At 35.5% G+C, this 16,685-nt stretch overlaps 1 protein-coding gene across 7 annotated transcripts in view; it reads right to left on the reverse strand.

Annotated features, from left to right (window-relative positions):
- TMEM68 (transmembrane protein 68) overlaps positions 1-16,685 on the reverse strand; it is a 48,232-nt gene that overhangs the window by 28,052 nt on the left and 3,495 nt on the right. For 6 of the 7 annotated variants that reach the window (XM_025477755.3, XM_025477760.3, XM_025477754.3 and 3 more), the window contains exons 2-3: positions 11,244-11,288; positions 10,064-10,457 (exon numbers count right to left, since the gene is read on the reverse strand). In XM_025477755.3, coding sequence (XP_025333540.1) covers positions 10,064-10,388 — 325 coding nt within the window. In that variant the 5' untranslated portion in view covers positions 10,389-10,457; positions 11,244-11,288. Of the gene's footprint in view, positions 1-3,808; positions 3,964-10,063; positions 10,458-11,243; positions 11,289-16,685 lie in introns of those variants that run through there. The other variant, XM_049103773.1, reaches the window with a different exon arrangement.

A 16,685-nucleotide genomic window follows, 5' to 3' on the forward strand; every position in this document is an offset into this window, starting at 1 on the left:
AAATGAATAAAAATCATATTATCATCTCAGTAGATGCAGAAAAAGCATTATGATAGAGTTCAGTATCCACTTATGATAAAAACTCTCAACAAAGTGTAGAGGCAACATATCTCAACATATATGACAAGCCCACAGCTAACATCATATTCAACAGTGAAAAACTGAAAGCTTTTCCTCTAAGATCAGAAACAAGACAAGGATGCCCACTCTCACTACTTTTATTCAACATAGTACTAGAAATCCTATCCAGAACAATTAGGCAAGAACAAGAAATAAAAAGCATCCAAATTGGAAAGGAAGGAGTAAAACTGTCACTATTTATAAATGACATGATATTCTTTTTTTTTTTAAGATTTAATTATTTATTCATGAGAGACACATCTGCCCAATGACATGATATTCTTTACAGGAAACCCTAAAGACTCCATCAAAAAACTGTTAGAATAAAATTCAGTAAAGTTGCAGAACACAAAATCAATATACAGACATCTGTTGTGTTTCTATACACTAATAAACTATCAAAAAAGAGATTAAGTTAACAATTTCATTTAAGATTACATGAAAAGGAATAAAATATCAGAATAAATTTAACCAAGATGGTAAAAGATCTATACACTGAAAACTAAGGTATTAATAAAATAAACTGAAGAAGATACAAATAAATGGAATGATATTCCATGCTCATGTATTGGAAGAATTAATATTGTTAAAATGTTCATACCAGCCAAAGCAATCCATAGATTCAATGCAATCCCTATGAAAATTTCAATGGCATTTTTCAGAGAAATGAAACAAGCAATCCCAAATATTTTTGTGAAACCACAGAAGATGTCAAAGAGCCAAAGCAATCATGAGAAAGAACAAAACTGGGGGTGTCATGTTACCTGATTTCAAACTATGTTACAAATCTATAGTAATCAAAACCTTATGGTACTGAGATAAAAACACATATAGGGCAGCCCGGGTGGCTCAGCGGTTTAGCACAGCCTTTGGCCCAGGGCCTGATCCTGGAAACCTGAGATCAAGTCCCACGTTGGGCTCCCTGCATGGAGTCTGCTTCTCCCTCTGCCTGTGTCTCTGCCTCTCCCCGCCCCCCCTTCTCTCTCTCTCTCTCTCTCTCTCTCTGTGTCTCTCATGAATAAATAAAAAAAGACACATAGATCAACAGAACAGAATAGAGAACAGAAATAAACCCACACATATATGGTCAATTAATTTTTGACAAAAGAGCCAAGAATAAGCAATGGATAAAGAATAATCTCTTCAATAAACAGTGTTGGGAAAAGTGGGTGGTCACATTCAAAAAAATAAAACTAGACTACTATCTTCCTCATACACAAAAATTAATGCAAAATGGATTAAAGATTTGAATGTTAAGACCTGAAACCACAGAACTAGAAGACATAGCCAGTAAACTCCATGACATTAGACATGGCAATGATTTTTTACACCTGATTCCAAAATCAAAGGCAACAAAACCAAAAATACACAAATGGGACTATATCAAACTAAATGCTTCTGCATGGCAAAGGAAATCATCAACGAAATGAAAAGGCAACCTACTGAAAGGGAGAAGACATTTGCAAATCATGTGTCTGATAAGCAGTTAATATGCAAAATACAAAGAACTCATACAACTCGAAAATAGCAAAAAAAAGCAATCATTTAAAAAATGGACAAAATCTAAACAGATATTTTACAAAGATATACAGAATACCAACCAGTACATGAATGACATCACTAATCAGGGAAATGCAAATCAAAAGTATTATGAGTTATCATCTCATATCTGTTACAATAGCTATTATTAAGAAGTCAAGAAATAACAAGTGTTGGCAAGGATATGGAGAAAAGGGAACCCTCTTGCACCGTTGGTATGAATGTAAATTAGTACAACCACTAGGGAAAACAGTCTGGAGGATCCCCAGAAAGTTAAAAATAGAACTACCACACCATCCAGCAATTCCACTTCTGGGTATTTATCCAAAGAAAATAAAAACACTAATTCAAAACAACATCTGCATCCCAATGTTCACTACAGAATTATTTACAACAGCCAAGATATAAAAACAATCTAAGTGTCCACGAATGAATAAATGGATAAAGAAGATACAGCATATATACATACAATGGAATACTATCCACATATAAAAAAAGAATGATATCTTATATCATCTGTGACAACATAGATGGAACTTGAGGGCATTATGCTCAGTAAAATAAGTTAGAAAGAGAAAGATAAATACCATACAATCTTCCTTATATGTGGACTTTAAAAACAACAAACAAAAAAACAGAGCTCACTGAGAACAGATTGGAGGTTGCCAAAGGCAGGAGATGGGAGTGGGCAAAATGGGGTCAAGGGATACAAACTTTAGTTATAAAATAAATAAGTCATGGTGATATAATGTACAGCATGGTGACTATAGTAATACTATAGTATATTTGAAGATTGCTAAGAGATCTTAAAAGTCCTCATCACAGGAAAACAAAATTTTTGTCACAGTGGCATCATAGTGTACGATGATGTATTTTAACCAGACTTACTGTGGTGATCATTTCATATTTTAACCAGACTTATTGTGGTGATCATTTCACACATATGCAAATACTAAATCACTACATTGTATACCTAGTGTGATAGAATGTTAATTATATCTCAATTTTGAAAAGGAAAGAAAATTATAAAGTGATAAATTGTTTTTGTTACTACTATTTTTTCATGGCATAAAAGAAACACCAACTATGGCTTATACTCTAATTCATTCAGTTAAATAAAAATGGAGAAATCTTTCTCAAAAAAAAACAAAAAAACAAAAAACAAGGGGGGGCGGGAAACAAGCATTTAGAGGCCAAAGGCAGAATTAGACTCAGAGTAAAAGGAAGGTAAAGAGAAAGGAAATCTCAAGTGGCTAGAGCAGAAAAGAAAGCAAGCTCCTAAAGCCACACTGCCACACGCAGAACAGCTGTCCCAAGAATCCCACTACTCACTTGTAAGAGACAAAAGGAAAATCCAGAATATGAAAACCTGAAACTGTTTCTTTCCTTAAGTTTATCCCCATTTGATGTGCCAAGAAACAAACATTCAAATAATATAGACTTCAATGTAAATTTTAGGGCAGAAAATTCATTTTTAAAGTAGTTTATAATGTCTTCACCAAACGGACGAAATTAAGTATAACTGTGATTCTAGTATTGAAAGAAAAAGTACTTGGTAATATCTCAAATGGACTTAAAAGAATGTTTTTAAAAATCAAATTTAATATTTTGAGATTATGTTTGCTTTTAACATTTCTTTCCATTTACCTACCTCTAATTCAAGTAATCAGATTGACTTTTAGCTCTACAGAACAATCAATGAGGTGGTCTCAAGTTACCAAAAGAATCAACTGTCTCAGATAAATTTTTTGAGAAAAAAAAAATACTTCTTTGAGGGATTCTACACAGAATATTCCTGAGGTTCCTTCGTGCCTTCCAGAATATTAAAAAAAGAATTAAATAACTGTACTTATATAATACCAAATCATCTGATTCAAAGTAGAAAAATCCAGTTAATTATTGACTAAAACTATGGTTTACCACAGTGGCAATAAATATGAAATCCAAATATATTATTTAACTGTGTCACAGATGTGATAGACCACTCACTGCTCAGAAAGCATCAGTAGATAACACTCTAGTCCAACATTTTCAAGGTGGTTTAGAGCCCAATTGCCTATCAAGTTTTATTAAACAGATTCTTACATGAATTATTTGAGCAAAATGTGGCTCCCTAAAAATACTTTCCCATCTTTATGGTTCCACTCACATGACTGTGTCTCAATGGAATGTTTCCTGGCCAATGTATCCCTGTCTAGCAGAAGTAGAAACTTTCGGGGCACCAGGGTGGCTCAGTCAGTTGAGTGTCCAACTCTTGATTTTGGCTTGGGTCATGATTTCAGCTTGATAGGAGGAAGCCTGGCAACCAGCTCTGCATTCAGCATGGAGTCTGCTTAGGTTTCTCTCTCTCTGCCCCTCCCCCCTTCACGTGCTCTCTCTCAAATAAATAATCTTTAAAAAGAAAAAAAAGTAGAAACTTTAGGGCACGTAAGCTCTTCGTCAAGACTCCATATTTACCTGGTTACCAAGTCCTGTACGTTTTACTTCTAAAACCTCTTAAATCTATCATTCTCTCTTCCCAAGGTTACTTCCAAAGCGCAGTCCTATCATCTCCTGCCTATAGTACACCAATCCTTAGGGGGTCTGATGAGCAACACAAGCTCAGAGAAAGTAATCACAATGGCAATTAATTGTCACTGTCCATCCAGCCACTGTCTAGGGAGGGAGTGGCATATTTTGAGTAGTGGGGCCCCTTGGCCCAGGTAGGGCCAGAGTGCAAACCCATATTTGTCTAACTCCAAAGTCCATGCTCTTGGCCTATACTACAACTTATACAACAGATACGTCTATGCTAAGCTATATCTGTGACTTACAAATGCTATTTATAATCTATTAGTGAGTTATGAAATCGCTTTAGTGAGTTATGAGCATTTTTCTTTTTAAATAAGAAAGAAATGAAAATAAAACAGATCACTGTAGAAAGTATATATACTTTTCATGAAACAGTATATACGTATGTGCTTGTATACTAAGTAGCAAAATTCATTTCTTACTAGAAATAATAGTAAAAAATTTGATGACCTAAAAATATCTTGAAAATACCAGGGACTCTGACAGAACACAGTAGGTATGTTAAGTTGAACTTAATAATGATCAAGATAGGGGAGCCTGCGGGGCTCAGTCAGTTAAGCATCTGCCTTTGGTTCAGGTCATAATCATAGGGTCCTGGGATCCAGTCCCACATTGGGCTCCCTGCTCAGCAGGGAGTCTGCTTTTCCCTCTCCTTCTGCCCCTCCCCCTGCTCTTGCTCTCTCTCTCCCCCCTGCCCCCAAATAAAATAAAAATCTTTTTTAAAAAATAATAATGATGAACAAGTCACAGACAATGTATTTTGGTGCCTTCCATATTATTGAAGATGTCCTTTGGGGCACCTGGGTGGCTCAGTTGGCTAAGTGTCCAACTCTTGATTTCAGCTCAGGTCATGATCTCAGAGTCAAGAGATGGAGCCCTGGCTCAGCCTCCATGCTCAGCAGGAGTGTACTCAAGATTCTCTCCCTCTCCTGCTGCCCTTCCCCCTGCTTGCACGAAGGTACTCTCGCCCTCTCAAATAAATAAATCTTTTTTTAAAAAGATACTCTACAATTATGATAGCTAACATTTATTAAACATTTAGTATGCAATAGAAATTATGCTAAATACCACTTTACATGAAATTTCACTGAATCCTTACAACCCATTTTCTAGATGAGGAAAATAAGGTTCAAAACATTAAATATCTTGTTTGAGGAGGTTAGTTTTAAGTAGTTCCCCTAAAATATTTATCAATTACCAAGTAGAAAATAGCAACTTTATGGTAGAGAAACCTGGAAACACCTCCTTAGCCACATAATCAAAGTTAGTTTCAACAGTAATCAGACATACCAACATCATGTACCTCTGATATGATGCACTGAGAAGAATACATCATCATTTTTGTGGTATTCTTGTCAAATAGGTGTAAATATGTGTAACTTCAGTCACATTATGGAAAACATCATATCTAAATTGAGAGTCTACAAAATAATTGAGCAGTCATCTTCAAAACTGTGAAGGTCATAAAAGATACACAAAACAAAACACCTAACTAAATAACCATCATATATTGGAGGAGACAGGGCACTAAATGCAGCATGGGATTCTGGTACAAGGACACTGGTGAGAAAACTGGTAAGATTTGAATAAGGCCTGTAGTTTAGTTAATGGTATTGTAACATCATTAATTCAATAGCTGTATAAATGGTCACATAAGATGTTAACATTAGAGGAAATTGTGTGAAAAACATGCAAGAATCTTGGTACTATTTTGCAACTTCTCTGTAATTCTAAATTTAAAAAAAAAGTTTTAAAAAATCATAACTGTTGCAAAAGGCAGAGAGGAGAAGGGGCGGGGGGAAGTTACGTAACTTGTTAAGGCCACCCAACCAGTCATTGGTTTTGATTCTTTTTTTTTTTTTTTTTTAATTTTTATTTATTTATGATAGTCACAGAGAGAGAGAGAGAGAGAGGCAGAGACACAGGCAGAGGGAGAAGCAGGCTCCATGCACCGGGAGCCTGACGTGGGATTCGATCCCGGGTCTCCAGGATCGCGCCCTGGGCCAAAGGCAGGCGCTAAACCACTGCGCCACCCAGGGATCCCCAGTCATTGGTTTTGAACTCAGGCAGTCCCTCACCCAATGAAAGACAGAAGAGATTAAAGGAAATGCTTTTTCAACTGAAGCAGAGAGGGAATATTTCTTAATACCTCAATTTAATTTTCCCATAGATCTTGCTACATATGGTTTAATTTATAGGACCCTTTAGTGAATAAAATGTATCTATTTTTTTATGAAGTAATAGAATATAAAGTAAAAGTTTGTCCATTAAAAAAACTCGGTAACTATGATCAAACTATTTATCCACCATATTTTTCAAAAATTTTATTCTGCCAATGAATTTAACCAGTTACGATGGCATTAGGTGAGCATACATATTTTCAGACAATAAAGTAAATTTCCCTTGTAAAACAAATATGAAATAAAACAAGATAAACTACTAAAAGCTTCAAAATGAAATATTCCTTACTTTCCTAAAGTGAAAGTTACAGTCCTCATTACCTTTACAGTTGTGCTAAAATATATAGCTTTACTTCGCTCAAAAACACTTAGATATCTGAGGACTCTTTCTCATCCTATTAATTTTCAGGGGAAATATTAAATATTATGAGTACGGCTTTTTAAAATATTCATATTTTCCAGGAATTATGGTTTTTGAAAAATAAGTCAAAAATTTTAATAGTTTGAAAAGCTAACTTGAGGGTAAGGATTTCATTGACCTACCACCAAGCAAACTACCTACAAATATAGGTATTTAAGAAACCTCAAATTAATATTTCTTGATTTACTATAGGAATTATGGTATGCAGCAAACAAGAATCAGATAATTTTTGTGGGGAGGGGTGGAGCCTGGGTGGCTCAATGGGTTAAGTGTCTGTCTTCAGCTCAGGTCATGATCCCAGAGTTCTGGGATCCAGCCTCACATAGGGCTTCTGGTTCAGCAGGGAGCCTGCTCCTTTTTCTCCCTCTGCCTGCTGCTCCCCCTGCTTGTACTCCCTGTCAAATAAATAAATCTTTTTTTTTAAAAAAGAGGTTTTTGAAAAATGACAGAGCACTTAAATTATATACAGTATGACATAAAATACAACTTCAAAACAGAAAACAGTGGATAGATTCTTATACAAAGAAATTTATAGTAAACAAGTTATAAATAAATGATAGCTCAGCAGATAACTGACTAAATTCATTATAAGATTTATATAGTTCCATGTAGTCATTAGAAGTCAGTAAGGCTTAGTGACATGAAAAATACTAATTGGCAACACATGTAAGAAATTATAAACACACCACAATTTTAACAAAATGCAACTGCATAGTAAATTTTAGGTGACCATTATTTTCTTTGTTTTTTTGTCACATTTTTTTTTTTTTTACAATAAACACCTTTATTGGTTAAAAAATTCCTTTGAAGATTCTTTAAAAAGCATAAATTAAAACTGATTTGACACCAAATACAAAAATCCAAATATGCACACAAATGCCTTTTATATATGTCATTAACAATAGGGCAAAGAAAATCATTTTTTCCAGTTTTATTGAGAAGCAATTGGTATGTATCACTGTATAAGTTAAAGGCATAGAGCATGATGGTCTGAATTACATATATTGTGAAATGATTTACCACAGCAGGTTCTGCTAACATCCATCATCTCATATAGATAAAAAAAATAAAGAAAAAACTTTTTCTTATGTAAAAACTCTTTTAAGATTTATTCCTAAAAACTTTACTATACATTGAACAGCAGTGTTAACTATAGTCGTGTTGTATATTACATCCCTAGAACTTATTTATCTAATAACTGGAAGTTTGTACTTTTGACCACCCTCCTCCAATTCACCTTTCCCCATCTTCTGCCTCTGGTAACTGTGAGTCTGACCTCTTTTTCTATGAGTTTGGGTTTTTTCTTTTTTTTAGATGGCACATATAAGTGAAATCATACAGTATTTATCTCTGTCTGACTTATCTCACTTAGCATAATGCCTTCAAGGTCCATCCATGTTGTAAATGGCAGGATTTCCTCATTTTTTATGGTTGAATAAGGAACAATCACTTTTAAAAGAGTGTCACTTAGCTAATAAAATATAATGTTAAGTTACCATAAAAAAAAAACATTAAAATGGGCTAAGAACTATGTATTTTACTTCCTCTGAGCCATAAATGCATATTTAAATATACCTTAGAAAGACAAAAAAAAAATCTCAAAATTACATACTCTATTAAAAATAAGCTTAGTGCTTGAAATTATCTAAATTAAATCATGTGACCTGAAATATACACAAACCCAAATTCCTTAGGATATATAATATTCTGAAATATAGGGGTGTATATTTGAGAGAAGGATATATATATTCACAAGTATTATAAACAATGCCACTGTAGTTTTGTGTCACTGTAGACAATGAACCAACAGCAGTCTACATAGATGCAGTCTCTCAGATGCATACACACGATATGCTGAAGTATCATCTTATCTCACGTAAAACAACCATGCATAAAGACTGGCAAGAGCATTAACATTAATGAGTAATATTCAAAATTCAACACATCAAAGGCATATGGCTCCTGTTTGTAAACCTGCTGAATACCACTACTTTTGACCCTGAATTCCCAAACCTAGGACAAACTTCAACTTCCTCACAGGAAAACTGTAAAATGGGGACAATATGTAGAATCTATCATAAGTTCTAAAAGAATGTATGGTAAGCATTCAACAGCGTATAACATAATAAGTGCTCAAAAAAGACTTATAAGAAACGCATGTGGTAGGGGCACCTGGGTGGCTCAGTGGTTGAGCGTCTGCCTTTGGCTCAGGTCGTGATCCTGGGGTCTTGGGATGGAGTCCTGCATCGGGCTCCTCGCAGGGAGCCTGCTTCTCCCTCTGCCTATGTCTCTGCCTCTCTTTGTGTGTCTCTCATGAATAAATAAATACACTCTTCAAAAAAAAAAAAAAAAAAGAATGCATGTAGTATTAAAATGATGACACAGTGGCCTAATAAGCATGTTACTGGTGACTTTTGCTATTAGCAGCCTTATACTTCCTGATATGTAACCTCTGGTATCTATTTCAAAATCTGTGCTTCCTTCTGAAACCACTCTGATGCTCAAAATGAAATAGAAAGTACACCTTTGTTACCCACCTATCGAATTTTATGTATTTTTTTATAGTCCTAACACAAAAATGACCATTAAGACAAAAATTGGTAAAGAAAAACATCAAGTCCTTGATAAAAGGCTATACAAGAGGGCAATTTTCGTAATAGCCAAAGACGGCCAATCATTAAATATAGAACACCACAATCTCTCAAATGATAAAGAATGAATATCCTGGAGAAAAACTTGTTGCTATTCATTTATTCAAGAGACATATGACCTCTGAAATGAATCAAACAGGAAATGGGTAGATTTTGGTATACTAATTATATTTAATATTATCAGTTAATACTCATTTTCCTAAAAATCTCTACACTAGGAAAGTCAAACTTATTTTGAACAAAATGGAATTAAGTTCTAAATAACTAAAGCATTTTTGAAATAGGTTTCTATACAGCTTTAACTAGTTTCTTAGTCTTTTAGATAGCTTACATACAAATTTTAATATTTTAGGTTATAGAAATAGCCTGTTGTATGGTTGTTTAATGGAAACTAATATGCTTGGAAAAACTCATGTTAAGAAAGACATTTTTATATATACACAATGTATGCAAAGAGATAAAAGGAAATAGTAAATATCCCCTATATTTTTCAGTGTCGATCAATAAAATGGGAAAACGATACAGTTTCAGTGCCATACTCATGAATAGCCACATACAGACCACAAAGTAATCTTGCTTACCATGCCAAACTGCTGCATGTCCATCCCAAAGAGTTGCCACTGTCTTCCTTGCGCCATCCCATAAATTATGAGAGTAGGCTTCTTTCAATACATTCTTCCTCTTATAAATGTGTAAGAAAATAATAGTAAGATATAGAAGAAAAATAGTAAAGTAAGGAAGTATTAAAAGTATTAGTGGTGTAAAAACCCAAAGGAGATAGTTTGCAAAATTCAAATAGTCCTCCAACTGCTCCACACCAAACCATTCTTCAAGTATGTGAATCAGACAAGTCATATAGGGCATAGAATCCTGTCCTGTACCACAGGTTTGATTTTTGTCTATCATTTTTCTTTAGGTGAAAATGACAAATTCGGTCTCTTTCTTCATTGTCATGGTAGGTCTTTAATTTGGCCACTAGAAGGGAAACATAATACAATGTTATCCTCTTCACAGCTGAAAAAAATGTTTTAGTCTATATTAATATTACATAGAATCATTTCTTAATATGAAAAATGAGTAGATTGTTAATAGTTAACTTGGTTAACTTTGTTACAGACTTCAATGTGAAAATTATAAGGTTTAATTTGTATGTCAGGTTTAGCTTTTGAAATAACTCACAAGCTATAATTGAGAGAGGAAAATAAACCTAATGAAGAATGAAATTTTGGATTGATCTTAATCATTTGAGTTACATCTTAAGTGGACCATACTGAATGTATCTTAAACTAGGTTATGTTGAGATAACTGTTCTTCACAAAACAAAGCATCAATATTTGATTTAATAAAAGTAAACCAATTCTTTAGGAAATGAGGACATATATTTTTGGGTACTGTCTTTTATAAGCAGGTTTACAAAAAAATATTCTTTTGACATTCTGCAATAATAAATTTTTATCAGTGTCATTTTTATCTTAGTCACTAAAATTTCTAAGTGTTCAACAACTGAAAAGATACCTATACAATTATTTTATGTCACTTATCTTTTTTTTTGTATATTTTTTTATTAGTGTTCGGTTTGCCAACATATAGTATAACACCCAGCGCTCATCCCATCAAGTGCCCTCCTCAGTGCCTGTCCCAGAGTTAGGAGTCTCTCATGTTCTGTCACCCTCTCTGATTCTGATTTTTCCTACTCATTTTCTCTCCTTTCCCCTTTCATCCCTTTATGTCACTTATCTCTAAACCAGCCACTTAACTTACCAGAAATTAGGTAAATATCTTGTCCCAAGCTTCAGTGTAAGTATTCTGGAAAACAAAGTATACAAATGGAAGAAAAATATGATTTAAAAAATAATAATTGTTAATATCTCAAGTTAATAGTTCCATAAAATAAGTATTTCATAAATGTGTGACAAATGTTATGGCCCTAGCCCCACACTAGTGCATTACAGTTAAAAATTAGACTCATGTTACCAATGCTTTAGTGCAGATAGCTCTATAACACTGTTTACTTCCATTATATAAAGCCCCACTTAAGACTGTTTTCTAAATTCAGAGCTATAAAAAAACTTTACTTCTTAGGAGAAAAAGTATGAAGGTAAAATGTATAACTGATCATGTCTCTTTTTAGTAACTTTTCCAGATAATAAGCTGATATCAAATAAGATTTATGATATATAATTACATTAGCTCTGGGCAGCCCCGGTGGCACAGCGGTTTAGCACCGCCTGCAGCCCAGGGCGTGATCCTGGAGACCCTGGATAGAGTCCCACATCAGGCTCTCTGGATGGAGCCTGCTTCTCCCTCTGCCTGTGTCTATGCCTCTCATTCTCTGTGTCTCTATGAATAAATAAATAAAATCTTTAAAAAAAAAATTACACTAGCTCTTATGATCGTGATCTTTTACACAAGATTTCTTTCCTTCATTCCTATTTTTTCTGGTTCTGATTCTATTCTTAAGAGATATTTGTCATTACTTCATACTATGTAACTTTACAAAAATCATCTCAAACCCTCTGTAGATGAGACAGGAAATGAGTAAATAAAGAAAGGGATGGAGGGAGAGGGAGAGACAAATATACAAGAGCAGTTATACATTGTCTTTATGCCAAGATTATCTTGCTGATTGACTTATTAACAGGGAATACATTTTGACTTACTCCTCCAGGGATGGAAGATTTAGTCTAATTTAATTCCCTTGTAACCAAGAGCATTTACTTTTGAGAAATATAGGCCTGCTATGGTAACATAAGGGAAGCACAACACACATTAAGCCCACAATCTGGCTTTATTTATTTTTTTTTACTGAAGTATTAGTGACACACAATGCCACATTCATTTCAGGTGTGCAACAGTGATTTGACAATTCTGTATGTTATGCTGTGCTCACCACAAGTGTAGCTGACATCTGTCACCATACAATGATACAGGCTTTAATTACATCATATGCTAATTAGTCCATCTAAAGACTTGAACCCTTATAATGTATCAGGGTTTGATCATTTAGAAGGCAACATGAACATACCAAAATGTGTTACTTTTAAAATGAGAGCTCCCCCCACTAGGATAGCTGGAATCACAAAAATGGAAAATAAGTGTTGATGAGGATGTGGAAAAATTAGAATCTTCATACATTGCTGGTGGGAATGTAAAATGTGCAACCACTGTGGAAATCCATTTGGCAGTTTCTTGAAAAGCTAAACATACCTTATGACTCAACAATTCTAGTCCTAAGTATATATCCCAGAAAACTAAAAGCATGTATTCACACAAAAATTCCTATATGAATGTTGATGGCAAAATTACTCCTAATGACCAAAAAGTGAAAACAACACAAATGTCCATCAACTGATAAACGGATAAACTAAATGTGCTCCACCCCTCCAACAGAGTATTATTCAGCCATAAAAAGGAAAGAGGTACTGGTTCATGCTACAATAAGCATGAATCTTGAAAACATACTAGATAAAAAAAATCAGGCACTAAAGGCCACGTTCTGTATGATTCCATTTATATGAAATATCCAGAATAGGCTAATGAATAGAAACAAAAAGGTAAGTGGCTGCCGGGGACAATGACAAGTGACTGCTAATGGAAACAGAGGTGTCTTTTGGGAATAATGAAAAGGTTCCAGAATTAGATAGTAGTGATGGTTATACAACCTTGAAGTTATACATTTTAAAATGGTCAATGCTATGGTGAATTACAACTCAACAGAAAAAGAGATTTTAATACTGTTAATAAATTAAAAAATAAAATAAATTAAAATTTATGATAGCCTCTCAAATATGTTAGAAGAAGCTTTTCCTAGGCCTAAAAACCAATTGTTTTGATGATCTAACCTTATTGCTTAATACAATTGCCCCAATACCCTAACCTCATTTCTGATTTTAATAGGATCATAGCATCTTATGGTTTTAAAACCTTCTTTAGTATCCCCTCGCTCAAACTGGTACTAGAACTATACTTATCCTCAATTACATTCTGATTTATCAAACAAACAGTACACACACAGTACAGTGAAGAGGGACAGTGCATTGGCAGGCATCCCGTGAGAGAGTTTACATGGCCATCTTCATAAGTAGTCCCTGAACAGTGGCCCAGTGCTGCATGCAAGAAACTCCTCTAAACTGTCAACCTCGATTTTGATTTAAACCCTTCCAGAACAGAAAAAAATCAAAAGGTGTCTGATTCCATCTTCAAAACTATCCATCAATCAGAAAAGACCCCGAGTAGCCAGGGGAATTTTAAAAAAGAAAACCATATCTGGGGGCATCACAATGCCAGATTTCAGGTTGTACTACAAAGCTGTGGTCATCAAGACAGTGTGGTACTGGCACAAAAACAGACACATAGATCAGTGGAACAGAATAGAGAATCCAGAAGTGGACCCTGAACTTTATGGGCAACTAATATTCGATAAAGGAGGAAAGACTATCCATTGGAAGAAAGACAGTCTCTTCAATAAATGGAGCTGGGAAAATTGGACATCCACATGCAGAAGAATGAAACTAGACCACTCTCTTTCACCATACACAAAGATAAACTCAAAATGGATGAAAGATCTAAATGTGAGACAAGATTCCATCAAAATCCTAGAGAAGAACACAGGCAACACCCTTTTTGAACTCGGCCATAGTAACTTCTTGCAAGATACATCCACGAAGGCAAAAGAAACAAAAGCAAAAATGAACTATTGGGACTTCATCAAGATAAGAAGCTTTTGCACAGCAAAGGATACAGTCAACAAAACTAAAAGACAACCTACAGAATGGGAGAAGATATTTGCAAATGACATATCAGATAAAGGGCTAGTTTCCAAGATCTATAAAGAACTTCTTAAACTCAACAGCAAAGAAACAAACAATCCAATCATGAAACGGGCAAAAGACATCAAGAGAAATCTCACAGAGGAAGACATAGACATGGCCAACATGCATATGAGAAAATGCTCTGCATCACTTGCCATCAGGGAAATACAAATCAAAACCACAATGAGATACCACCTCACACCAGTGAGAATGGGGCAAATTAACAAGGCAGGAAACAACAAATGTTGGAGAGGATGCGGAGAAAAGGGAACCCTCTTACACTGTTGGTGGGAATGTGAACTGGTGCAGCCACTCTGGAAAACTGTGTGGAGGTTCCTCAAACAGTTAAAAATAGACCTGCCCTACGACCCAGCAATTGCACTGTTGGGGATTTACCCCAAAGATACAAATGCAATGAACGCCGGGACACCTGCACCCCGATGTTTATAGCAGCAATGGCCACGATAGCCAAACTGTGGAAGGAGCCTCGGTGTCCAACGAAAGATGAATGGATAAAGAAGATGTGGTTTATGTATACAATGGAATATTACTCAGCTATTAGAAATGACAAATACCCACCATTTGCTTCGACGTGGATGGAACTGGAGGGTATTATGCTGAGTGAAGTAAGTCAGTCGGAGAAGGACAAACATTATATGTTCTCATTCATTGGGGGAATATAAATAGTAGTGAAAGGGAATATAAGGGAAGGGAGAAGAAATGTGTGGGAAATATCAGAAAGGGAGACAGAACGTAAAGACTGCTAACTCTGGGAAACGAACTAGGGGTGGTAGAAGGGGAGGAGGGCGGGGGGTGGGAGTGAATGGGTGACGGGCACTGGGGGTTATTCTGTATGTTAGTAAATTGAACACCAATAAAAAATAAATTAAAAAAAAAAAACTATCCATCAAACTACTAAAAAGATCTTCCATATACTTACCTCACTGTAACTTCCCTACTGGACCTAGTTCTATACCATAGAACCTCTTCCATTAGACAAACTCTTAAGTTTCAGCACAGCTATGATGAGCTGCAAAAACCCATTCTCTGGTCAGAATCCTTAATTCTTTCAACACCTCCTCAGACCCTAATTTCATAACCTTTTACCACTCAGGTCAGTCTCCATGACTGACTCCAGTTGTTTGATACTGAGAGGAGCATATACAGTAACCCAACTGTGCCTCAACTTGCTAAGATCTATAAAACTGGCATATAATAGTACATATACCACATTACGTGATGGTAGGTGCTATGGAGAAAAATCTACAGCAGGGTAAGAATGGAGGTCTATAGCAGGCAAGAGGGTAGGAGGGGGGGTTGCTATGTGATATACAGTAGCCTGGGAAGGACTCTCTGAAAGCATTTGAGCAGAGACCTGAGGAAGTGAGGATGCAAACCATGTGGGTATTTGGAAGAGAAATACAAAGGATGTGTACGTAGTGTGGTCTGAGGAGTGGCAAGGAAGCAGGCTGAAGAAGAGTGATAGGGAGAGCAATCAGAAATGGGCAGAGGGGTCGCACTGTAGAACTTTATAGGCCTGCTTTTATCTTAAGTGAGATGAAGGCACCAGAAGATTGAGAATGCCTCACTTGGGAGTTTAAATGACCACTGTGCTGAGAATACACTGCACAGGGGACAAATAAATAGGAAGTTAAGGCAATAATTGAAATGAATGATAAAGTGGCTCGGACAAGGGCGACAGAGTGAAGGTCTGTAAGAGATGATCAATTTCTGGATGTACCATGAAGATAAAGCCAACAGGAATAGCTGATGAATAGGTACAGAATGAGAGTGAGTGAGAGAAGTCTGGGAGGCCTACATGGTTTTTTGGCAAAGCGGGTTTATATTCCAGGAAACTTCGCCACTTAACTGTGTGACCAAGGCAATTTACTTATCACATCTGCCTCAGTTTCTCCATCTGTGAATTGGGGATAATAATATTATCCCCAACAGAATTGGGGATAATAACAGTAATAACAGTCTAGTAAGACTGTAGTGAAGAATATATGTTAAAAAAAAAAAAAAAGAAGAGTACTCTCCACTTTATAAACACTAAGTAAGTACTGCTGTCATGGTCATCATTATTAGCTTGCTTGTGAAAAGATGGAGGTACACTATGAACAGATTTGGGGAGCAGGATGGAGATCAGGAATTCTGTTTTGAACATGTTAAGATTCTTACAGACATCCAAGTGAAGACCTTCAACAGGCAGCTGGTCAGGAGATTAGCAGGAAGATCAGGGTTGGAGAGACGGATTTGGGAACTGGCAACATACAGATTGCATGAAAACCTTGAAACTAAAAAAAGATACTTTTAGGGAGGAAATATACAATGAAAGAGTCCCCAGGATTGAGCATCAAGGGACTCAACATTTTAGACATTGAGAAAACAA

The sequence above is a fragment of the Canis lupus genome, chromosome 29 (genome assembly GCF_003254725.2).
Source record: "Canis lupus dingo isolate Sandy chromosome 29, ASM325472v2, whole genome shotgun sequence".
NCBI classification, from domain to species: Eukaryota; Metazoa; Chordata; class Mammalia; order Carnivora; family Canidae; genus Canis; species Canis lupus.